At 37.1% G+C, this 24,836-nt stretch overlaps 1 protein-coding gene and 1 long non-coding RNA gene across 2 annotated transcripts in view; one reads left to right on the plus strand and one right to left on the minus strand.

Moving 5' to 3' along the window:
- Positions 1 to 24,836, minus strand: part of SYNPR (synaptoporin) — a 365,523-nt gene that overhangs the window by 46,342 nt on the left and 294,345 nt on the right. Inside the window, exon 4 of the mRNA XM_074196086.1 lies at positions 12,104 to 12,302. Coding sequence (XP_074052187.1) covers positions 12,104 to 12,302 — 199 coding nt within the window. The remainder of the gene's footprint in view (positions 1 to 12,103; positions 12,303 to 24,836) is intronic.
- Positions 16,565 to 24,836, plus strand: part of LOC141495017 (uncharacterized) — a 38,114-nt gene continuing 29,842 nt past the window's right edge. Inside the window, exon 1 of the long non-coding RNA XR_012470631.1 lies at positions 16,565 to 16,645. This is a non-coding gene — a long non-coding RNA (uncharacterized LOC141495017). The remainder of the gene's footprint in view (positions 16,646 to 24,836) is intronic.

Raw genomic sequence — 24,836 nt, forward strand, 5'->3', positions numbered from 1 at the left:
TTATGAGACTCCTAAACACAGACAAAGTCTGACATGATGGCTGATGTGCTGACAAAGGCTTTCTTCTCTACCCCCCCCCCCTTAAACACTGGATCTAGCTGCCTAGCCCCAGAATATTTGTACATGCACCTGAATCTCAGTTCTCATTCCAGGAGTGACTCATTGATTTTTTTTAAGGCAACAACTTCTTCCCCTTGCCAACTTCAACATTTTTGCTCCATTTATCAACTGGAGAGAGCAATGAAGGATACACAGGGAGTTACCCCTTATTTAAGTTGTAATTAAAAACATGTTAATAGAGAAAAAAATCTATAGAAAAATCTCAGGAAAAGATGCAGACTAATCAAAACTGTAGGTGAAAGATGTGGTCTAAAATGAATTCCTTTAATCACCTCTCACACAGATACATATTATGAACTGAACTTGTTTGTAAAACATTTATAGTAATTAATCAGTCAATCAATAAACATTTATTAAGTGCTTACTATGTTTCAGGGAAATTATTAGAATTAAGAGGGGTTAGGGAAGGTTTCCTGAGGAAGGTGTGATTTTAGATGGAGCTTAAAAGAAGCAGGGAGGTCAGTAGTTGTGGTAGGGGAGGGAGAGTTGTCCCCCAGTAGGAGGGAAACCCAGGAGAATGCCTGGAACTGAGAGATGGAATGTCTTGTTTTAGGGACAGACGAGACCCTTGTCATTGGATTGAAGAGGATGCATTGGGGAGTAAGGTATAAGCAGACTGAAAAGACAGGAGGGGTTCAGGTGATGAAGGGTTTTGAATTCTTAACAATGCATTTCATATTTGCTCTTGGAGGTCATAGGGAGTCAGTCATTGGAGTTTATTGAGTAGGAAATGACATGATTAGACCTATGTTTCATGATAATAACTTTGGTGGCTGAATGGAGGAAAGTTTGGAGTGTGGAGAGACCTGAGGCAAGTAGACCACCACTAGCTATAATAATCCAGGAATGAGATGGTAGAGACTTGTACCAGAGTAGTGGCAATGTCAGAGGAGATATATGTGAGAGGTGGCGCAAAGGTGAAATCAACAGACTTTGGATATGGAGAGATAGTGCAGAATTCCGGATGACTCTCACGTTAAGAGTCTGGAAGATTGGGAGTATGGTGTCACCCTCTACTGTAATAGGAAAGGTAGGAGGAAGAAGACTTTAAGGGCAAAGATAAGGAGTTTGGACATGATGAGTTTTAAGATGGGTTACTAGGTTGAGAGAAGGGAGTCAACAAGACCTTCTCCTTTGGCTGCTTGAATGACTCAGAGGATCTGAGGGTTGAAGAGTCCTCAATGATCACCTAAGTCCACTGGACATTAAAGGAATCACCATTTCAAAACCAGAGAAATGACCATTTTTTGAAGATATAAATTGGAAAAATCCCATTATTTCTTGATGCAATTCCTTGCACTTTTGGGAAGCTCTAAATGGTAGGAAGGAGACAGACAAATGCTCATAGAACAAGACTCAGATCCTGATGGCTAAGCTGGGATTCATTCTTGAGATAGAGGTTGAATTAGATAGCTTCTGCAATCCTTTCCTTCTCAGATAACCTTATAATTCTGACTTCTTTAAAGGTACCCAATGATTACATGACTCCTATCTTGTTCACGAAGACCTTTTGGTTTCTTTGTCTTCACTTTTTCCTTAATTTTTGTCTTATCATTTTCTTAACACTCTAGACAAATTGGCCCATTTACTCTTTCAAATACATTAAAAAAAAAAACTTTATGTCTTTGCATCATTTGCTCTTCCTAAGTGTCTTGTCTCTATTTTTGCCTCTTGAAATCCTACCTACATCTCCATTGCTACAGCTTTTGGAAAGTCTCCTCTGATATCCACCATTCATCAGTCAGTATCTATGAAGGGTCTGCCATGCATCAGACATTTTGCAAAGTAATGAGGCTACAAATGCAAAAAATGAGACAATTTTAGTCTTAAAGGAATTTACTTTCAGAGATATGAGCCAGAAATGATCTTTTTTACCCTTAGATTTCATTCTCTCTATAAGCAATTATCTTATGTTTTTTTAAAGATGAGGAAATAAAGTCACAGGGATATTTAAGTGACTTGCCCAAGGTCATATAGATAAGAAGTAAAAAAGATGGAATGTGAGCCCAAATACTCTGAATTCAAACCCAATGCTTTGGAACATTCTGATCATAACTAGAATTTCATTGAATCTCAGAAATATAGAGCACATGTAGATAACTCCCTTGATGTGGAAAGAAGGATCCTCAGTTGTTTTGCAAGTCCTCAATGTAAAAATGCAGATCAGATAATAGTGCAATCTTTATTCCACTTCTCAGAAAGCCAAAAAGGACTAAGAGTAGCCCATAAAATATAACTATACTTTAATCCTTTTCCCAATAATTCTCCCCTTTATTCAAGAGACCTATAGTATCTTTTAGACTCATAGCATAACCCTATGGTTTGAATTCTCCTTGACAGGAAAATGAGTTAGTGATTTCTATGGAAGAAATCCTTTTCATTGTGGTGAGCTCATCTTTCACTCCAGTGACCATATAGATCTCCCCTTGAAAGCTGAGGTTTCTTTCAGAATGGAGTTGCATTAGAGGCAATACTCTGACATTCGATTCAATCCCTAAGACTCTATAACTTTCTTGTTTTATCAAATAACACTTGTACTCTTATAAAAGAAAATAAATGAAGGCATTAGAGAAGTACCTTCCTCTTGGACCTGTACCATCTGAATACTCCCCTAAGTAAAATGTTTGTTTTTGTTGCCCCATTTCATGGATCCCTCTTTGATGGATTCTATTTCACTGGCACTATGTGTGTGTGGAGACATCCTTTTACCAAGATGATCCCTAAATTGTCTGGGAAATTCTCCCTTCTTCTATGCAGAAAATGGGTTCTTGGAATTTTTTACGAACTCAATACAATCAAGGAAATGTACCCTCATCTCTTCAGGAAAGTAAGTACGAGACTTCAACTTCTTTGTGGGATACTTAGTTGAAGGATTGTCATTGCCTACTGATGATATTAGTGGATTTTTTTTGAGGAAAGGGAATGCAATACAATGTACAGCTTGCTCTTCCCTATGTCTTCTCAGCCCCAAAGATTCATTCTCATGTCTGCAGCTCTCCAGGTGGTACTCAGTTCCCTCATAATTTCCTTAATAAAGTGCTCTGCTTTGCAATGAAGACTCCCTTTTATAGATCCAGCACAAATGAATAGTGCTGAGCTATGACCACATGAGCCAACCAAACCATCATTCATCTTCAATCTGATGTTAGAGGACAGGTATGTTCCAGGAAATATACACCTGATTCTCCAAACAAAGATGTGATTGAGACCAAACCCTCCATAGGGAGATGCAACCATACTCTGAATGAAGGCTCTTTTCCCTATCACCTTATCAAATCAATTAATGGCTTCCCCTGTAACTTCCTACAACATTTTTTTTTTGATATATGTGTTAGCTATTGCCTCAGACTGTATCATGAAGATAGAAAGAATGACTTTTTTTTATGTTTCTCACACTATTCAGTTAATTAATGGACATTTAATCATTATTGTTGAATTGAACTGCATTGCTAATTTGACTCAACATTTATCAAGCATCCATTGTGTTCAAGGAACTGAATAAACAAAGACAAATAGAAAAATAATTTCTGCTTTCAAGGAGTTTACCATTGTGGGGTGAAATATAATATGTAAATAGATATAATATGTAAAAATGATAATTTTACAAAGTGAGAGCACAAACATAAAGCAAAATATAGAATGTTGTGAGAACAGGATATAATACAGGAATAAGAGAAATATTTTTTCATTTGGATTCTCTTTTTCCCTTTTCTGGTTATACCAAATCAACATTCATTTTTTTTAGGATTTTACAAGGCAAATGGGGTTAAGTGGCTGGCCAAGGCCACACAGCTAGGTAATTATTAAGTGTCTGAAGTCGGATTTTAACTCAGGTCCTCCTGACTCCAGGGCTGGTGCTCTATCCACTGTACCACCTACCTGCCCCAAAGATACAATTCTTAGGAAATATTTATGCTTCATTTCAAAATCCAGCTCTTTATAATTCTCCTTTTCTTACACAGTGATGACTAACCCGGGCTGCTTCCAGATTAAAAAGAGTTCCTTGGGGTTTTTTTTTTTGTCCTCAATCTTTCCCTGGATAGAGATCCAGTAGTCTCATTGGCCTGTTCTCTCATTACCTTAGGGTTTTGGTCCTATGCACTTGGTGACTTTTCCTCATCAAGGGCAGCTAGGAATTCACTTCAGTCACCTCTAACACACAATGCAACAGTTTGATATTGGTTCGGAAAATTACTTAAAAGTTTTGGTTCAGGGAGTGATTAGTTTTATAATCCTCCAATGAAGTTCATGACCAAATGGTATAAACAGATATGACATTTCAATTATATAACCATGGACCACACTGTTAGTCATCTTTGTGTGTCCTAGGCTTGGTTATTTATACATCTGATAAAAGATGTCATTTAATATATTAGTACATAGTGGATGTCTGAGTCTTCCCTCTCACTTTTTTTCCTAAAATGTCACTTGGAAAGGCACTAAAGGTCTCATTAACAGTCCTGTTGTTTAGAAACAGAATCAGATGCTTTGTGACATGGAAATTTTTGCAAGTGCTTGTTAGTGAAAGACAAAATAATAAAAAAATCCATGCAACCATTTTGGAGAAATCAGGGGATTTCTGATTATTATCTGTATATCCATTTCAGTTCAATTCAGTTCAATAGCAATGACCTCTTAATTGCCAAATCCAATAACCTTTCCTCAGTTCTTAGCTTTTCTTCCCTTGGCAGCATTTGTAATTATTGATAATTTCTTTTTCTATATGTTTTTCTAACACTGCTGTTTTCCAGTTTTCTTTTTGTCTGTCCCATTATTCCCTAGGCCCTTTGCTAGAGTTATAAGGAATGATTGCATGTGTTTTATGGAATGCCCAATAATTGTGGAAGGTCCCTACAACTCTGTTCTGGACCCTTTTTCCTTTTTCTTAGTATCATCTCACTCAGCAGTCCCATTAATCTTATGGATTCAGATAACATCTCTATGAAGATTATATATCCAGCCCTAGTCTAACTTCAGAGTTATAGTCCTGTGTCATCAACTACTTTCTTGGACATTTCAAATTGAATGTTCCATACTCATCATTATGTTTCCCCCAATATTCTTCCATTTGACTCCTTGCATTCCAATCCATTGCCTAATTTTGTCATTTTTATTTTCAAATTTCTCGTTTGTTTTTCCCATTCATATAATCACAGCTATAAATAATGCCCTTATCATCTCTCACACAGATTCTTTTTTCCCTCTTTTTTCTTTTCTTTTTTTCCAATTACATACAAAAATATTTTTCAGCATTCATCCTTTTGCAAGCTTGAGTTTCACATTTTTCTACCATCCTCCCTTCTCTCCTCCTTTCCATGGTAGTGAACAATCTGATAAAGGTTGTACATCCCACACAGACTCTTGCACTAGCCTTCAACTAGTTTGTCTCAAGTCTTTCTCTGCTCTAACCCATTCTCCACTATCTGCCAAGGTGATTTTTCTTGTTTTTTTTTCTTCTTTTTCTTTTTTTGGGTGATTTTTCTGAAGTGAATACCAGACTCTCTTCTCAGTGAGCTGCATAGTGTATTATTGCACCCAGAATCAAAGAAATCTTTTGTTTTGTATTTAAAACTTTTCATAACCTGACTTTTCTTTTCTTTCCAACCTAATTATACTTACTCCCCACACAGTCTATGATCCAGCTATACTGGCTTATTTGTAGGTCCTAGAACACATGTATGGCAGCTAGGTGGGATGGCTGGAACTCCAGTCCTGGAATCAGGAAAATATAAGTCCAAATCTGGCCTCAAACACTTACTAGGAATGTGATCTTGAGTCGCCTAGCCCTGTTTGCCTCAGTTTTCTCAACTGTAAAATGAACTAAAGAAGAAAATGCTAAACTTCTCCAGTATTTTTGACAAGAAAACCCCAAATGGGGGTTGAGCAAGACTGAAATGACTGAACAACAGCAAAAACATAACACATCATCTCTGCCTTTGCAAAGGCTAAATTTTATGTCCAGAATACTGTCTCCTCCTCTCTACCTTTACCCCCCAGATTCATTCAAGACTCAACTCAAGTACTACTTCTTGAAGCACATCTTTTTCTATCTCCCTCCCTCTTTCTCTTGTTCCCCCAACCCAAGTTCTTGCCATAGGAAACTAACCTCCATCCAACTACTTCATCTAGGTAATTACAGATTTTATATACCTTGTCACTATATGCTTCTAGAATTTATCTTTTTCTTTCTTTGCATCACCAATTCTTAGCATGGTTCCTGTACATAGTAGGTGCTTAATAAATGTTTGTTGTCCAATTTCAACAAACATCGATTATGCTCCTACTAAATACAAATATACTTTTGGCTAGAAAGACATCTTAACTTTTTAATCTGGTTCCATTTTAATGTTGTTTGGATCCATTTTCTTTTTTGATTGCCTCAGGAAACAAAGATAAGTTTCAAATTTAAACCAAGAAAGTCTCTTACTGCCTTAGAAGGCAAAAGGAACTTGTGAGTCTGAGATCTGATTTCATTTCACAAGGAGAGAGAGTGCTATTTTGCTTTCTTCTTTGTTGCTTTATTCCTTCATCCTTTCATTCTTTTCTTTTTTTTTGCAAGGCAAATGGGGTTAAAGTGGCTTGGCCAAGGCCACACAGCTAGGTGATTATTAAGTGTCTGAGACTGCATTTGAACCCAGGTACTCCTGACTCCGAGGCTGTGCTTTATCCACTGTGCCACCTAGCTGCCCCCCTCATTCTTTTCTTTCTTCCTTCCTTTCTCCCTCACTCCCTTTTCCTCCCTCTTCTTTATTTATGCATTTTATTTTTATATCAGACATTTCTGGAATTTCTCTCTATCTGTCTTTGTCTCTCTATCTCTGTCTCTCTCTGTTTCTTTCTCTGTCTCTGTCTCTCTCTCTCTCTCTCTCTCTCTCTCTCTCTCTCTCTTTCTCTCTTTGCTCCTTTTTTCTCTTCCTCTCTAAATTGGAATACTCCTTATAATCAAGAAAACTAATTAAGCAAATATATGGTGGCCAAATATACAAAACATTTTACTCTAGTTACCTATCTTTATTAAGAGAAAGTCTCTTATTATTAGTTCTCTGGAACCATTTTTTAACTGTTCAGATTGTGACATACTTTTTTTTTCTTTTTTTTTTTTTAGGTTTTTGCAAGGCAAATGGGGTTAAGTGGCTTGCTCAAGGCCACATAGCTAGGTCATTATTAAGTGTCTGAGACTGAACTTGAACCCAGGTACTCCTGACTCCAAGGCTGGTGCTTTATCCACTACACCACCTAGCCACCCCCATACTTTTAATTGTATTAATGGTAAATTCATTTGTAATGTTGTAGTCGGGATATATATATATATATATATATATATATATATATATATATATGTATATATATATACATATATATATATATGTGTGTGTGTGTGTTGTATCTTCTGTCTTCTTTTCATAGGTTGTTCATATTGCCTTTAAATTTTACAGTATTCTAGTACTTTTCAATATTTTCATATTTTCATATTTCTTAACTTAGAGAGGAAGGAGCTTATTTGTTAATATCTGGGAGACAAATTAATATAGTAGGGAATTTGCTTTCTTACTTTTAGCAGGCATGATAAGTTGCCCAGGGTACCATAAATAAATAGAATAAAACCTCATTACCTAAGAGTCACCAAAAGGGGAGAGTTTGAATATTATAATACTTTTGAAGACTAGCATTAAAAATACATAGCAAAATTACTTTTAATGGATCTGTGATTTCATTAATGTGCTGCCTACCTGCTGGTCATCATCTTCAACTCTCCTTATGATAATATTAAACTTTCTTTGCTTTCTTCCTGGGATCTGATTGATGAGCTTTCCTTTTTTATCTTTCTCATAACTAGGACTCCATGTCATTTCTGCATCATTTCCACATAATGCTGTAATGTCTTGGCTACCTATTATGTATTATTTTCTTCCATTAGAATGTGCCTCGAAGGAAAGGACTATCTTGGTTTTATTTTTCTTATCAGTTTAGCAAAGTGCTTACCACATAATAAGTGCTTAATAAACAACATCTATCTATCTATCTATCTATCTATCTATCTATCTATCTATCTATCTATGTTTCTTCACATCCATTCATCCATACATCCATCCATCCATACATACATACATACATACAGACATATGCACATTCTGATCCATTGAGGCCTACCTATCCAGTGCACTTGTATTTCTGTTAGCAAAATTGTTACCAGTCAGATTCACCCATTGGTGTTGATGACCTTCTTTATGTTCTTTTGACAATGTAAAAATAATATTGAAATAAATGAGTTAGCAAAAGAGGAAAATGAACAAAATGTTGACTCATGGTGGTCTTTTGGGAGCATGACTTAATGAACAGATAGGAATGGTTGAAAATTAGCATAAGAATTATTTACAAGTGAACAAATCTTTCAAAGTACCTAAAGACAATTCTCTTTTATATCCAAAGAACTAAAGTTTAGAGTCACCAGAAGGACATGGAACATTGCGTGATGGGAATAAGTATAATGCATTCCCAACTTAATCAGTTCAAGAAATGAGGTAAAGCAGTGTTGTCAAATTCAAATAGAAAGGGAGCCACTAATCCATGCAAAAAAGATCCCTGTAGATTACTTAGCAACTTAGAAAATGGCTTATTTTGTTAAATATTTCCCAGTTACATTTTGATCTGGCTTGGGTAACACTCAAGGGTATTGTCAGCCTGCCTTTTGAGCTGTGTGTTTGATACCTCTGAGACAAAGAACCTTATTTAGACATGAATGACTGGAAAGAAAGTTAGCCAGCCAAGAATAAGCAATGATTTTGAATAAAGAGTGGATTGAAATTAGACCTGCTATTTCACTGGCGCTGGGAATTTTTCAGTAAGAAAACTCCTTCAACCAATGTAAATTGGCAAACTATCTTCTTAGATAGTAACTGACTTCCCTGGGGTCACTTAGTATTTGTCAGTAGGAGGACTTGAAGTCTGGTCTTTCTGGATTCAAAGCCAGCTCTCTATCTAATATGCTATATTATCTCAGCCAATTAATTGTTCTTGTAATGTATTCGTCTCCATTCAACATCAAGAGAAATAAAAGGCATGCAAGGCAGATAGCCTTTATGGAGGTCTTATAGAAAGATATGGACAAGGCATCCAAGATGAATGGGCTGTGAGATGGAACGCTACAGAGAGCACCTACAATTCGATCAATAATCCAGTGAGGAATCTAAGGAAATACTGATATGTACTTCCTTAAAGTTTTTTTTAATACTCTTTACCTATAACAGTGATAAATTGTATTCAGTCCAGGCTTAGTATCACTCATAACAATGTCTTATCTGGGGACTATGAAGCAAGAAGACCTTTCTTTAAGTTTGGAGTATAGCACCTGGCCTTCTAGCTAACCAATCCAGCATCTCTTCAATCCCCCTTACTCGGAAGGCTCATTGTAAAATTAAATTCCATGTTTTAAGTAACTATGATGCAGCATTTTGTAAATGTTTCATTGATGCATTTTTCTTGCTTTTCTTCCCCCCCCTAGAATTATAAGACTGGTTTTCAGGCCTCTACTATATAATAAGTGTATTACCTTATTACTGGTGCATTACTTTAGTCATAGTTTCATTATCTTCTTTTCCGTGTGAGAGAGTATTAACAGCAAGAGGAACTGACTTACTTGCACAAAACTATTTCACCTATATGGAACAGGGTTTTACTTCATAAAATATCATTTCCTTGGTTGGATAACTGTTATTAGTAAACTAATCAGATACAATTTCTCACTTTTGTTGCAGAGTAGTTTTAGTCATGTCTGACTCTTTGTGATTCCACTTGGGGTTCTCTTAGCAAAGATACTGGAGTGGTTTGTCATTTCCTTCTTTGACTCATGAGGAATGAGTCAATGAGGAAACTAAGGCAAAATAGGGTGAAATAACTTGCCCAAGGTCACACAGGTAATATATTTGCCAAGATGAGCTAACCTGACTCCAGACTCAGTGTTCTGTCCACTGTGTTACCTAGTTGTTCCTTTGCTGTCATCTAATTATAAATAAATTTCAGACCTGATAGGGATGCAGGAGGGTTTATATGGGTCTATGTGTCAGCTCATATTTGTACTTCCACCTACTTATGAACTTATCAGATAATATTTGGTTTGACCTAGTTTGGTAAACTCATGGAAATATGTTAGAATTATTATCTATGAATTGAGATCAGCAGAACAAAAAAAGGTTCCATCCTCCAAGAATGACTGCTTTATTCTGCTTTTCGGTATGATGATGATGATGATAAAAACACCAATAATTACACCAATAATAGGTTTTCAAAGACTTTTGCAAATATCATCTTATTTGATTGTCACAACAATACTGGGATATAGGTGCTATTATCATCTTCCCTCAAAGATGAGAAAAATGAGGCAGTCAGAGGCTAAGTGACTTGACCAGAACAACACAGCTGGTAAATGTTTGACCCCCAGATTTCAATTAAAATCATTTTTTCCCTAATATGAAGTTCAGTGCTCCAACCACTGTGCACACACACCTTAGGAGTTTTCGTAGACCTTTTTTTCCCTCCTACCATGTTTTAATTCCCAGCATTTGTTGTCTCTGATGTGTGAGGTCCTATGCTAAAGAGTAGGGATACAAAGAAAGGAAACAGTCTCTGGCCTCAAGGAGTGCCCAATCTAATGGGGTGAGATGACATGTAAACACCTATGTGCAAATAAGATATAGACATGATAAATGGAGGTAATCTCGGAGGGAAGGCATTAAGGGATCTTAGAAAAGACTGCTTTCATAAAGTAGGATTTTAACTGGGACTTGCAGGAAATCTGGGGAGCCAGGAGATGTAGGGGAGGAGGGTGATCATTTCACGCACTGCCAGCAGCCAGTAAAAATATATAAAATCAGCATATGAGATGTGCCAAACAAGGACTATATGTGGTGGATATGGTGCCAGGCTTGGAGTCAGGAAGAACTGACTTACTTGTTCTGTGAGCTTGTTCAAGTCACTTAACTTATCTGTAAAATGAGGTAGCACATCTCTGAACTAAAAACCACTTAGCAACAAGAACAACAATAGTATGTAAATTAGGTATTCTTTAATCACTTTGCTTTTCTGGTATACATAATTGGTCACTCTTTTAAGAGATTATGGATCTCATTTTGCAGGATCTACAATGACATCTGAAAATAGAATTTTTTTTTAGGTTTTTGCAAGGCAATGGGTTAAGTGACTTGCCCAAGGCCACACAGCTAGGTAATTATTAAATGTCTTAGGCCAGATTTGAACTCAGGTACTCCTGACTCCAGGACCAGTGCTCTATCCACTGTGCCACCTAGCGTCCCCCAAAATAGAATTATTTGGAAGATCCTTCAGTCTATAGGAAATCTCTCTTTCATTTAAACTCTCCTCTAAATAATTATTCTCAAATGAAAGTTCCAGAAAAATTGATATTAAAGTTTAATTGGAGAGAAAGTGAGACTGGTAGTGTAGAGAGAAGGAAGGATAATTTGTGGATAGCCAATGAGCTCCATTGTTGGCCAAGTAATATTAAGAGAACTAAAGAAGGCCTATAGAGCATTGTACAGTCCCTTTGTAGAGAATTTGAGTGGTGACTACAGTGAAGGGTTACATACAATGAGAGAACATAAATGTAGAGCAAGATGATCTATTGAAGGGAGTCCCTAAACAGATGGTATCAGAGATCCATCAAAGTAGTGAAAGAGTATTTTTTTCACAATGTCAGATGAAGAATATGTATTTATGTTAGTTATTCTTCCTTCTTCCCTTTCCCACCCCAGGGGTAGAACTTTTAACATCACCTGCCCCAAAATAAATTTCTATAATTTTCTATAAATTATCTTTAATCTATATCATATAGTGCCTGATCTATATTAAATAAATAATTCATTTCAAACTATAACAAGCAATTCTTCATCTAAGCTGTTTGTCAAAAATGTTGAATAATCTCAAAATATTGTACTTAAGAAAAGGGAAACATAGATTTAAAAGCACTTACAATGAGTGGACCTCTGTTATTTTCACGATACTTGTTCTGGAAGAAAATATAAACGACGGTGGCGGCCAGTGAATAGAGGAAGGCAAACACTGCAATGGTGACAAAGAATTCTGCTGATGATGAGAAGTCACCAATCAAAGCAAGCTTCTCTCGACGTTTTCCTTCACAGGTGGGGACCTCAAAAGTCACCTGATGCAACCTAAAAGGAGATATTTCAGGAGAGAAGTTCAATAGCACTGTCAGTAGGGAAACAAATTATGTCCATCAATACTAAATACAAAACATGATAGAGATTGTGCATCCTTAGATACTAAGCACGACTGGCCTGTTCCTCTGTGAAAGAATGTGTTATAAAGTGGGAACTATCCATTGCTGTAGCATTTCCTCAACAAGATTCACTCATAACTAGTTATTCACCATTCAGAGAAGTTAAACATCACAAATTTCTGGAGATGATCTTTTTCTGGTTGTTCAGTTACTAAAGAGTAGTACCAGGATTTAACAGTGCTTGGAACATAGTAAGTATTCTATAAATACTTCCCCCCTTTTGAATTCTCTTTCCTGCTAATATGAATTTAAATATTTAATTTGTGATTAACTAATTACATAATTAGTAATTAATGTCTGGCCATTGTCTTTTATTTTTTAAAGATTCCTTACTATGTTCTAGCATTGTGTTAAGTACTGAGGATACAAAAATAAAATTAGTCCCTGTCCTCAAAGAGACTGTATTCGTTTGGGACATACAACATATTCCCCTTTAAGTAAATATGAAGATTATACAAAAAAAATTATGCAAGCAGTAGTAGGAAGTAGGTGGAGAGGATTAACCACCAGAGGTCAGACTATTTCATTTTTATCTTTATATGTTCAGTGCCTAGCCTCTAGGGTGCCCTTAAATTCTTAAATTGAATAGAACCCTGAAAGAACTTCTTAGGGACTGACATGAGAAGTGAGTCTTGATGTTAAGTGAGGGATTCCAAAAGAGAAAAATGAGGAGGAAGTTTGTTCCAGTAAAGGGGTGAGAACTGCCATATTGGCCATAAGGAAAAGCAAGTTGTCTTTTGTCCAAAAAGGGAGATGAGTGATGGAAACGTCTTCAGGATGAAGTATAATTTAATACATTGCTCAATTTCTCCCTGTGGAGAAATGAAGTTCCTTCCTGAGAGTAAGGCACTTAAAAATGAGCATCCAGGAGACCTGTGCCAGCCAACAGAGCCCAATTGGGTAAGCTATCATAAAGTACTCATAGTGCTCAAAGGATCTGGGCATCCTCCTATTTCCCAAGTTTCTCCTCCCTTCCCAAAGCGCTTATGTGCCAGTCAGCTTTGGATTCATTTGAAAAGACACAATTGTCCATGGTCCCAGCTCTGAAATTAGGCAAGTCCCTTGTGTGCTTGTATCCTGACAGCTGTTCCTCTCCAAATTCAAATCAAATGCAATGTGTAGGTTCAGGAAATCATTTTAATACTTGGAAATGTATACACAGCTATCCAGGATAGATTAGAACCCTGAACCACTTTGGTTTCAAAAGCAATTTTTTTTGCCATGATAATTGTCTCAATCATCTATTTGATTTAGCCTGTGGGTGCATAGCCTTAGTCATAGGATGAAAAGTGCCTTTCTCTGGACACATTGAGTGGGGGGCAATTTCAACCCCATTCATGAAAATCAGAGTAAGAGTCACAATTTTCTCCCCATGGTCCTCAATGGACATAATTTAGAAACTAGATTAACATATTTCTCAATAGTACAGCTGGTCTGCAGGAGCTGTTAAAACAGAAATAGATTTCCCATCCTAGGCCATGCCAATTGCCTTGACACAGATGGTTTACATATCCTTCCTTGCCCACTAGTTTCAGAGTAGCTGCCTTTGTTTATTTATGATGTGTACCGTCCCACCAGTCATCAACAGGGTAGTGGCAGGGCATAAGTTCTGAACTGGGAGGAAAGCACCCTAAAGATAATCCCTCATGTCACAGATAAGGAAGCTGAGGGCCCAAGCAAAGAAGTGACTTCCTTAAGGCCAGAAGCTAATGTTATATCTACAAGCTTAAGTTGACCACTTAACTTCCAGTTTGGTGCTTCTACACATATGTCGACTATGTTGAAATTAGAAGACAAAGGTCAAGGTCAAGGAATCAGAGCATTAGGACTGAAAAATCCTTTAGAGATTCTAGGTCACAGATCCTCATTTTTAAATGAGATAATTGAAATCTCTCAAGAAAGTAGAAGGAACTTGTCTAAAAACTCTATAGAAAAATCATTGTAAGGCAGCGATGAACCAAGGGCTGTTGACACCAAGTCTAAATCTCTTCCCATTTTCCCAGGCTGCCTCTTGGAAAATGTTTCATAGTTGGCATACAAACTAATTTTTAAGGTGATATGACATGCCTCAGGATGAATACTACTGCCCAGATGTCAGACATTTCTATCATGTAATAAGCTGAAACTGTTTTGAAATATTTGTATATTGTTGAGAGAGAAAAAATAGCATACCTTAATTATTCCTTTTATGCAATGAGCATAGACATAAGCTTTCCATGTTCTTAACTGCTGGGGTTCATTTGCAAGAAATGTGATTGCACTAATCAGTGTGAGGCAAAGAGATCCCCAAATTAGCTGTTGTGTTCATTAATATTGAGTTAAGGAGCACAGCACTTAGCCCACTAGTTATACCCAGTGAGATGTGCTGTTTAAAGAGGAACAGGAGATGAGATCTCAAAAAAAATAGCAATTTAAGTTAGTCCCAGCTCCTTAGGATAAAGAAACATGAGATGCTAGACAAATGTCTACTTGAGAAAGTTGGGTTGAATGGGTTTATGTTGGTAGGACTCTTCTCAGAAGAGAGTTCTATTTCACATGTAACTACACAAGATGGTCACTCATCTATCTGTCAGAGTTCCATACTTAAATTCTGTGCAGGTTGGTAGGAAGGTAGAACCTTCAATAGTCTTAGATAAAGGATGCTTTGAGGATGGCTAGGGCCAATTGCATATTAGGCCTCTGGAAGACCATGAGACAAGGTTCATCAAGGGTAGTTATCCCTCCTTCCCTCTCTTTATACATCTTTTGGATGTTGGCATCCTGGGGCAGGTGCATTGGTTCTGGTCTAATAAATGGTCTGGTTAATTTATTTTTTTTAGTTTTTTTGCAAGGCAAATGGGGTTAAGTGGCTTGCCCAAGTGTCTGAGACCAGATTTGAACCCAGGTATTCCTGACTCCAAGGCCGGTGCTTTATCCATTACACCACCTAGCTGCCCCTGGTTAACTTATTTTTTAAAGGAAGAGAAGGATTCCAGCTGATATAGGTCAGGTATCATGAAGGTTGAAATTCTAAAATTAAATTTAACAAAAGCATAGAACAGAATCAATGTGTTTTAGACAAGTAAGATCTCAGAGGTTATCTAATCTCAACTCTCCCTCTATATAAATGAGGAAACTAAAATCCAGAGAGAGGAAACTCAATTAAATTCATCCATTTAAAAATACTTATTAAGTATTCAAATAAAAACCAGGGATACTAAAACAATTAAAGGAACTGAGGATGTTTAGCCTAGAGAAGGGTAGATTTTTTTTTAAGTGCCAAGGACCCTATTAAATGTCTGTTGGAAGTCTGTGGACTCCTCAGTATCATGTTCTTAAATGCACAAAATAAAATACTTGGGATTCCAAAGGAAACTAATTACAATGGAATACAGTTAACAAAATGTAAAATAACAATCAAAACAAAACAAAACAAAACAAAAAAACAAAATAGGTTCATGAACTCCAGGTTAAAAGCTTCTGACTTAGAGAGGGATGTAAGTACTTTCTTCCAGTATTTGAAAGAATCAAATAGGAATGAGAGATTGGACTTTTTCTACATGTTTCCAGAAGGTAGAAGCAAGGCCATTTATGGAAGCTGCAGAGAAGCAAAATTAAGTTTGAGATAAGGGAAAAAAACCCTAGAACTAGCTATAAATGAAGTGGTTGGCCTCCAGAATGAATGACTCCTTTCCCTTGCTTTCCCTACTCTTCAAGCAAGGATGGAAGGCCCAATGATCAGGTCCAATCTAGAGGGGATTCTTGCTCAGTTCTGGGTTAGATGAATTGGGCTGGGAGGTCCTTCACTGCTTTAACATTCTGAGATAAAAATGAAACAGTCCCTGACCTCAGGGAGTTTACATTCTGCTGAAGTCTTCACCTTCAACTCTAACTCCAAATTCATGCTGAAGGGATATGTCCAATTAAGTCCTGTCAGAATCAGGACTTCAGAACCTCTTGACCCTCCAACCAGTACTCTCACTACTATGTGTTCTGTCTATCTGCCTTTAGAATCAAATGAAACTCCTTCCCTCTTAAGCAACAAGTGATTGATTTGGGGCCAGTTTTATAGTCAGCTAGCACTTGGCAATTCTAGATTTTGGAAGCCAGGATTGCTCATTTAAAACAAACAAGGAAAGAAAACACACTCTTAGAGGGATCCTGCCAGCCAGCATGCAAATGGAAACTTGGAAACAAATTAGACAAGCATCTAACAATCCTCATCTAAGCAAAAAGGTAAGAAGTAGTGCTGAGGCTGCAAAAGTGACCTCATCCAATATGCTGATTTGGAATGCCCAACTGAAAACTTAGCTGGCTTGAAACAATCGGAGTGGAATGGAATCTTGATGGCTTTCCATTAGGTAGTCAGCAGAAGGCAGTTAGTTAACATTGGGTTCAAAAAGCAAAGCTAATGTTAACTAGTTGTGCGACTGGGGAAATCACTAAACTGCTCTGGGCTTCAGGTCATCTACAAAATGAGAAGGCTGGATTTGATGAAGATTCCTTCCAACTCTAAATCTTTAATTCTATGCTAATTTTAGATAGGATCGAGTCACCCAGTCTCACTTTAAAATGCTATTTGCAGGCCAATATATGTTTCTGATAGATGGAGCAGACCCTTCACTTTATATCCCAAAGTAGTTTAGCATGATGCCTTGTCCATAGTAATTGCTTAATAAAGATTTATTGAATTGAATTTATTAAATATCCCTGATTTCATAATTTAGCAGGTCTCTAAATCTTTCTGTTGTTTTGTCTTTGCTATGGCCAAATAAAGCTTTGTTGATTGATTGATTGCTATTGTAAATAAAATTAAGGGGACCCTGACATTCTGAAATAGATTTGGATAGTGTGAGTTTAAATCTTTGCAAAAAATACATGGAAATTCATAAACATGCTAAGGATTTGGTTTCTTTCTTTCTTTTTTTTTAATGCTTTCCCTCTATTCAATTCAAGGCATGAGTTGTAGCCAGGTACGTGTGAAGGAATAATTATCATTGGCTCTTTCTAATGATCACCCTAGGATGTGGTGGCTCCCATGTTTTATTCACAGTTTATTCACACTATCAACTACTGCTAAGATGAGAGACAGAAGAGTCAACTTGGGAGTCTAAGAGACCTGAATTTCAAGTTCTCTCTATGAGATATAATGGCTATGTTATCCTAAGCACATTATTTCATTTCTCAGTGCCCCAGGTAACTTGTTAAAATGTAAATTGCAGAGAACAAACTCATCTGCACTGCTAGAGAGAAATTTCCTCATTGGGAGGTCCCTACACCAATGAGGTCACAGGTCATGTCAAAAACAAAGAGTTTTTTATGGGTAAGGTATTTGCAAAGAAAGACCAGGGTCCCCTGCCCTCAATGTACAAAGTAGAGGGAAATAAAAATCTGAATAGATCATTTGTTGAAAGTTCAATCAAGAAATCAATATAAAGCCAGATACCACAGAAAGTGAAAACAGAATTAGGTTTCTAGTCCCTCCACTCCAAGCCAATGATTGAGAGAGAAAAGTGACCTTTTTTTTTCTTTAATCTCTTAGTTGGCTCCTTGGAGTAAATGGAGTTGGTAATTGCTCACCTGTCTAATTCACTTTGCTTAGGTAAAATAAATCTCTAGAATTGCCCATATGTCTAATTCTCCCAAACTGATCAGTATGTTTACTCAAGAAAAAGACTATTCAATTCAAGGAGAGAAAATTCAGTCTGAATCAACCAACAGACTGAACTGATTAGTTATTGTGAAAAGCATTCACTCCTGTTCCTTATACTTTCCCTCCTTTCCTCTTCTGCTGCACTTTCCTTTCCCTCTGTTTCTATTTATTGAAATCCTAGCCATCCTCCAAGGCATCTCCTCCTTCACTACCCCACCAGTTGAAAGTGGTCTCTCTCATAATGCACCTTGTTCCAAATTCTCTTTGATATTTATATTTCATTTTTATACTATAGTTATTTTAAGGGTCCAGTAACTTTAGGAACAGTTATATGGAAAAATGGATAGTGTAGTGAGCTTGGAGTTAGTAAGACTTGGGTGCAAACCCAAGACACTTACTGATTTTGGACAAGTCAGTTAAACTCTGCCTCATTTTCCTTATTGTTAAAATAGGAATAATAACGGTACCTTTCTCCCAGGTTTGTTGCAAAGATGAAATGAGATAACCGTGAAGCCTGGCTATATATAAGTTCTGGTTGCTATTATTATTACTAATATTAATACATTCTTAATATTGATCTTCCTTTTTAGACTATAAGTTTCATAGGATGAGACACCATGCTTTTGTATGTCTCTGATTTCCTCATTGTCCCACATTCTGATATTCTAAAGGATCTGTGATCTCATTGGCATTGATATTCCCTCCAATAATTCAGATTATCCCTGAATCAAAAATAATATTCAGCCTGGATGGGAATTTCCCTTAGTCATTGTTATTTAGCTTGACTGGATGGAAGTTCCTTAAATGGAATTTGGTTAGAGCCAGTTACACAACTTTGTTTATTCTTGATACTTATGTAGGTCTCCGATCTAGCACGATGCGGACTTTGTTCTATGCCCCTGTAAATGTCCAGGCTAGGGGGAGGACCCAGTGGATACAGATGCAGCCATGGAAGTGAAGGCAAATGGATTTGCTATGAGTGGACAAATGAGACAAGGGGGTGAAGCAGACTAGGAACTTGGTACACTGATAAGTAAACTTGGGATATGCAGATTGATTTATCCGTGCGCTGGACCCCTCATCTGTCTCACCACTAGTAGCCTACAATAAATCTCCTTTCAAGACAGTAGTTACTTGAGAGAACCTGCAAACAGAAGGGGATTTAAACCTCCAGAGCACCTGCCCTAAATTAGTGCATCTGGCAGGATTTATCTGAGGCCAAAACCTCCTGGTCTTACAACTGGTGATGAGAACGGGATTTGTTTGAAATATCCCACTTCTTGTGATTGGACTTACATCTCTCTCTCTATAAGATTGCCCATGTTGCTTAGCTCTTGGTCATGGCAGCGTGGGAGTGCTGGGATGGTGGTGATGATCATTATGCTCAATATATTGGACCCTTCCTTGTCTTCTTGGCATCTTCACTGCAACTTAGAGCTTAGTATCACTGAGATACTAAGTGACTTGTATTCATTATAAGCCTGAAATTTGAACTTAGATCTTCCTGGACTCCACCACTGGTTCTTCATCCATGATGTCACAGATGCCTCCAGTATCTTCTGATTCATTAAAAAAAAAGCAAAAAAAACCTCCAGAAAATCAAAACCACCCTAATTTCTAATCAGCCTACCTTAGAGATCTGAGACCAATTAGGAGTTTATTGTAATAATTTCTGAGGGAGGTGAAGAGGGTTTGACAAAGATGGTGCCTATGTGTGTGTGTGGAGAGAAGGGAAAGGATGGATGAGAAGTGAATGAGATAAAATTCATAAAACTTGCCAACTAATTGCATATCAGGAGTGTTTCCAAGTCTTTCCCAAGTTTAAGATGTGTTTAAACTTACAACATTATAAAGCCTAGAACATTAGAAAAGCATTTCCAGATGCCATTAGCCAGAGTAGAATGTTTCACTGATCTATTAGTCTGTCAAAAGCTCTGGCACCAGGTCATGATTTGGCTCTTGTCTGCTATGACTTCTTGTCCTTCCATTCATCACACAATACAGACTGCATGCCACATAAACATTTGACACAATTCTTGCCTAGTAGGAAATTCAATACATCTGCCTCATTAGGATGAAATAAACTGTAATCTTTGCATGCATGGAACAAAATGCAATCTTCTTGAACCTTTCTAGAAACTTATTTTCCTGTCAAAAAGTCATGGACTTATGAATCCCTACTCCTTTTTGAGTTATTCATATCACTATCAACACAGAATCCTTTAAAAAAAAGTGACTAACACAAAAAAAACATGATTCACTTGAATTAAATAGGAGCAGCTTGCTCAACAGATTTATCCTCTGGGAACAGATAAAAAATGTGTCTTTTGTTACCCATAAATAGAATGCCACCTTTGTTTTCAGTGGTTTCCCAACATTTATGGGATTCATTAAATTATTTCTATGCCATGTTCACATAACAGCATTCAAGGATCACCTTGAAGAACACAACTTACTGTCAGCTGCCTACATTTTGACTGGATTTGATTCAATTCAAGTCAGCCCAAGAATTAGATCACCTCCTTCTAAAGAAGACCAATGACCCCACAAGGTGATGTCTTGACTTGCATATGAATTGCATTTAAGTGAGGCAGAGTTGCAAAGTCATCAGCCTCACTTTCTCTCTTCCAGAGTCTAGTGGTGAGACAAAAGTCAAGATGACTAGCAATGGCTCATGATATAGTGGATAACCTTGGCATCTTCGATGTACAACCAAATTCTTAATAGCTCTACAATCCCTGCTTCATCTGCCCATTTTGTAAGGGGAAGTCTTCACATGCTTGGGGTAGAGGTCCCCCTAAATGGGTTTCAGGTCTGTTTGTTATCCTTAACTAGAGACTTTACTGGGGTGTAGTTGCTGTACATGCTACAGCTTCTTGGAGCCACATTTGTGAGAGCTGGGTGAAAGGTGAACATCAAAGATGGATAAACAGACCTGAAAAAGACTCAGCAAGTTCTCTCAAGTACAAGAAATAAGAGTCAACTAACTGGATAAGATAGAGGGGAAAAGAAGACTCAAGGCTGTTAGCTATTATTAGCTAAGTAAATAAAACATGTTCAATGTAATTCAAAGTTATTTCAAGAGGGAGAGAACTCTGAAATCTTGTAGAGAAAAATGAAGCTAGGAGCCTTACAGATTTTAAGTTAAAAAGATTAAATTTGTTAAAAATTTTAATATAGTTTGAGAAAGACCTTGTTTGGTTTGCAGGGGACCTGAGCTATTCTTTAATAGTGATCCTAGACAGTGGTGAACTGGGAGGCCCTTCTAGGCAGTGGTAATGAGAAAGGACACATATGCAATAATATCATTTGTGGGGGAACATTAGAAAGTCAATCTCTGGAGAATGGGGGCTACTTGAATGGGGACTAGGACCATAAAGTTAGGAGGGAAGTGATTGTGGAGATGCTCAAAGGGTGAGCTAGCAGAGGGTTTTACAAGTTATTCTGAAGACAATAGCAAACCAGTGAAAATGCTTTCATGAAAGAATGACATCTTCAGATCTTTATTTAGTTATCTTTATTTAGTTATTTAGTTATCAATTTTGGAAGGTCAATGGAAAGGGAAGAAATTTGGAAGCAGAGATCTTTTAAGAAGTCTGCTACAATAGGGAAAGTAAGGGCTATTCTGATTCAGGACTCAACCACTCAAGCCTCCCTTCTTGCTTTTGGGCATTATGGGTTCACAATTCTGCCTGGAGTTGGAAAGCTGATATTTTGAGCAGGCCAGTCTGGGTTTAAATGAAAGAAATCTTGACCCTTAAGGAAATTAGAAACATTTATCATTTGTGGGGTGATAAGGTTATTTTTTCTTCATAAAGAAAAAAAATTGTAAGTACAGAAATGGTTTCAAACAATTATTTTCATGTGAGACTGAAGGCGTTGTTCTAATGATTAGATAAAAGTACATGGCAGAATGCATGAATCTTGCAGATTGTGAATTCTTAATCAGATCACAGACTCCAGAGGAATGATGAACTTTAAGGGGGGGTGGGATCTATCTTTATTTTTACTCATTTCTAACTGAAATTTAGCATTTTTTAAAATTATGTAGACATTAAAATATGTTTGTGAGAAGTGGTCCATAGGTTTCACCAGAATGTCAGAGAGGGCCAGGATATAAAAAAAGGCAAAGCATCCCTCCTCTGAAGTCACATTCAAGGGCCTGATGAAAGAAATAGAACTGAGGTCCACTTTACTATTTAATTAATAAGAACTAGGGATTCAACTATATGAACTATGAAGATACCTTAGAAATGACATACTCAAAAGCTTAATTTTAAAAATTAATTGTAGTAATCAATGTATTTGAAAATTGCAACTTACTAATTGGGCTTCTGCTAAACTAATGCTCCATTGGCCAGCATCTTTGGAGTTTCAGTCACATCTCACTCTGCAACTCACCTGTATGACCTTGAGTAAATCACTTCATCTCTGTAGGCCGTACTTTCCTTATAAGTAAAATGAAATTGGTGGATTAGATGATCTTTAAGGTTTTTCCAACTCAAGATCTATCATATCCTGACCTAGGCTTATGGTCTAGTTATCTGAGACCTCACTCTAGGCAACCTGTGATTATGTATTTTGAGATGGAAGGGACTTTAGAGGAAATCCCAACCAATCCACTCATTATAAAGATTGAGAAATAGAGGATCTGACAGGGAATGGGACTTACCTAAACTTTTTTTTATCAACCTCTATCACATGACATTCTTTCCATAGCAAGCCCTGGACAAAATGTTCTTGGATTGCAATGGAATAAATCAGGGATATCAAACTGTAAAAGACACAAGGGCCACCAAACCATACAAAGGGATCTCTGCAAGCTACATATTGACCTAGAAAAACCACAGATGAATATCATCTATGTTTGATTGCATTTTCATTTAATTTATCAAATGGTTTATAATTACATTTTAATTTGCTTCAAGCTGCACTCATGGGTATTGTGAGCAACAGACTGCCTATGGGTCTGGTTTTTGACACCTTTGATATAAATCATAACTGAGTCATTTTACATCTAGTCAATGCCCTTTCGGGAGAGAGGAACCTTCAACCTCAATGTTCTCTAGTCCCTCTACCATTTATCTTATTAAGAGACACTCAGACAAGAGGTGGAAAAAATAGGTGAAAGTGGAAGCTCAATGAAAAGGTTATTTTATCCTTCCCTGAGGAATAGATTCAGCATCAGAAAAACCACATGGATAATAGTGGGGCTGAGTGATTTAAATAACCAAATGTCATCGAAATTGAAATGGCTAAAATGAAATCACAAAACAAAAATACTGGAAAATGAGTGAAGGAAATAGGGAGAACTTTGATGTGACACTTGAAGTGTGTCCTGTTTAGTCATTTCAGTAGTGTCCAACTCTTCATGACCCATTTGTAATTTTCTGGGCAAAGATTATAGAGTGGTTTGCCATTTCCTACTTCAGTTTATTTGTATGAATGGGGACCTCATACAAACAGGCTTAAGTTACTTGCTCAGAGTCACACAGTCAATAAGTATCTGAAGCCAGATTTGAACCCATGAAGATGAATGTTCCTTTAGTTCAGGTGCAGCCCTCTCCACTGTCCAAATCATGTCTTAGGTGAAAAAGAAACTGGCAGGTTTTTGTATATAAGACTTATTTTATCAGCTAAGGATCCCAAGTCCGTACTTTCCAACCATTCCATTGGTTGAAAAATATATAGCAACCTTGAGATTTGTAGCAATTCATTACGCTTGACATTTGAAAAGTCTACTTAACTACACACATACAAGCATGTGTACTGAATGATTAGCCAAAACTGTTACTCTGAGAACAGAAAAGTTCAACTCATAAATCTATAAATTTAAAAAGATATTTTTTTTCTTTTGTTCCAGATCAATGATTGTTGTCAGTTTGGGTAATTCCCAGGGAGGAAATTTCATTTACTGACATATACTGGCACTTGATTGATCATATCCTTTTAGAGAGTTTTTGGGAGAACTGAGAGGCTAAGCCATCTTCTGTTGTCATCTCTCTTGTATCTGTTGGAGGAAGGATTTGAATTCAGGTCTTTCACATTTCAGGAACAACTCTACTGCCTCATATCTATCTATCTATCTATCTATCTATCTATCTATCTATCTATCTATCTATCTATCTACCTACCTCTGTCTGCCTGCCTATCTATGATGATCTGATCTGATGTTTGTCCTTCGTTCTTGATGAGGACCATGACATCAGGGAGGTGAGGCCATGGCACGCATATGAACTGGATTTGAGTGAGGGGAGCTGTGCTAAGTCACCAGCTTCACTTTCTCCTTCAGAACCAACTGAGTCCATAGGCCAGATATGAATCAGGATGACTAGAGATGACCCTGGATATGAGGCAATCAGGGTTAAGTGACTTTCCCAAGATCACACAATTGTGTCAAGTGTCTGAGGTTGAATTTGAACTCCCCTCCTACTGACTCCAAGGTAAGTACTCTATCCACTGTGCCACCTCGCTGCCCCCCCATATTTATATATACAATGAATCAAGTAAATGCATAATTTGTAGCTCTGATGAGGATGTTTATCGACAAACAAATATGTATGTATTTATAATAAGAAAAGCAGAGTGATTAGTCGATAGAGTGCAAGGTTTGGAGTCAAGATGAAGTATGTTCAAATTTATCCTTTGAGCCTTACTAACAATATAGCCATAATTAAGGAATTTAATCCTCCTGTGCTTTGAGAATTTTTCTAGGATTGATTTACTAAGTCACAAATGGGTTGCATTCTGGGATGGTGGAGAGCATTTCCATAC

Source organism: Macrotis lagotis, chromosome 8, assembly GCF_037893015.1.
Source record: "Macrotis lagotis isolate mMagLag1 chromosome 8, bilby.v1.9.chrom.fasta, whole genome shotgun sequence".
Taxonomy (NCBI): domain Eukaryota; kingdom Metazoa; phylum Chordata; class Mammalia; order Peramelemorphia; family Peramelidae; genus Macrotis; species Macrotis lagotis.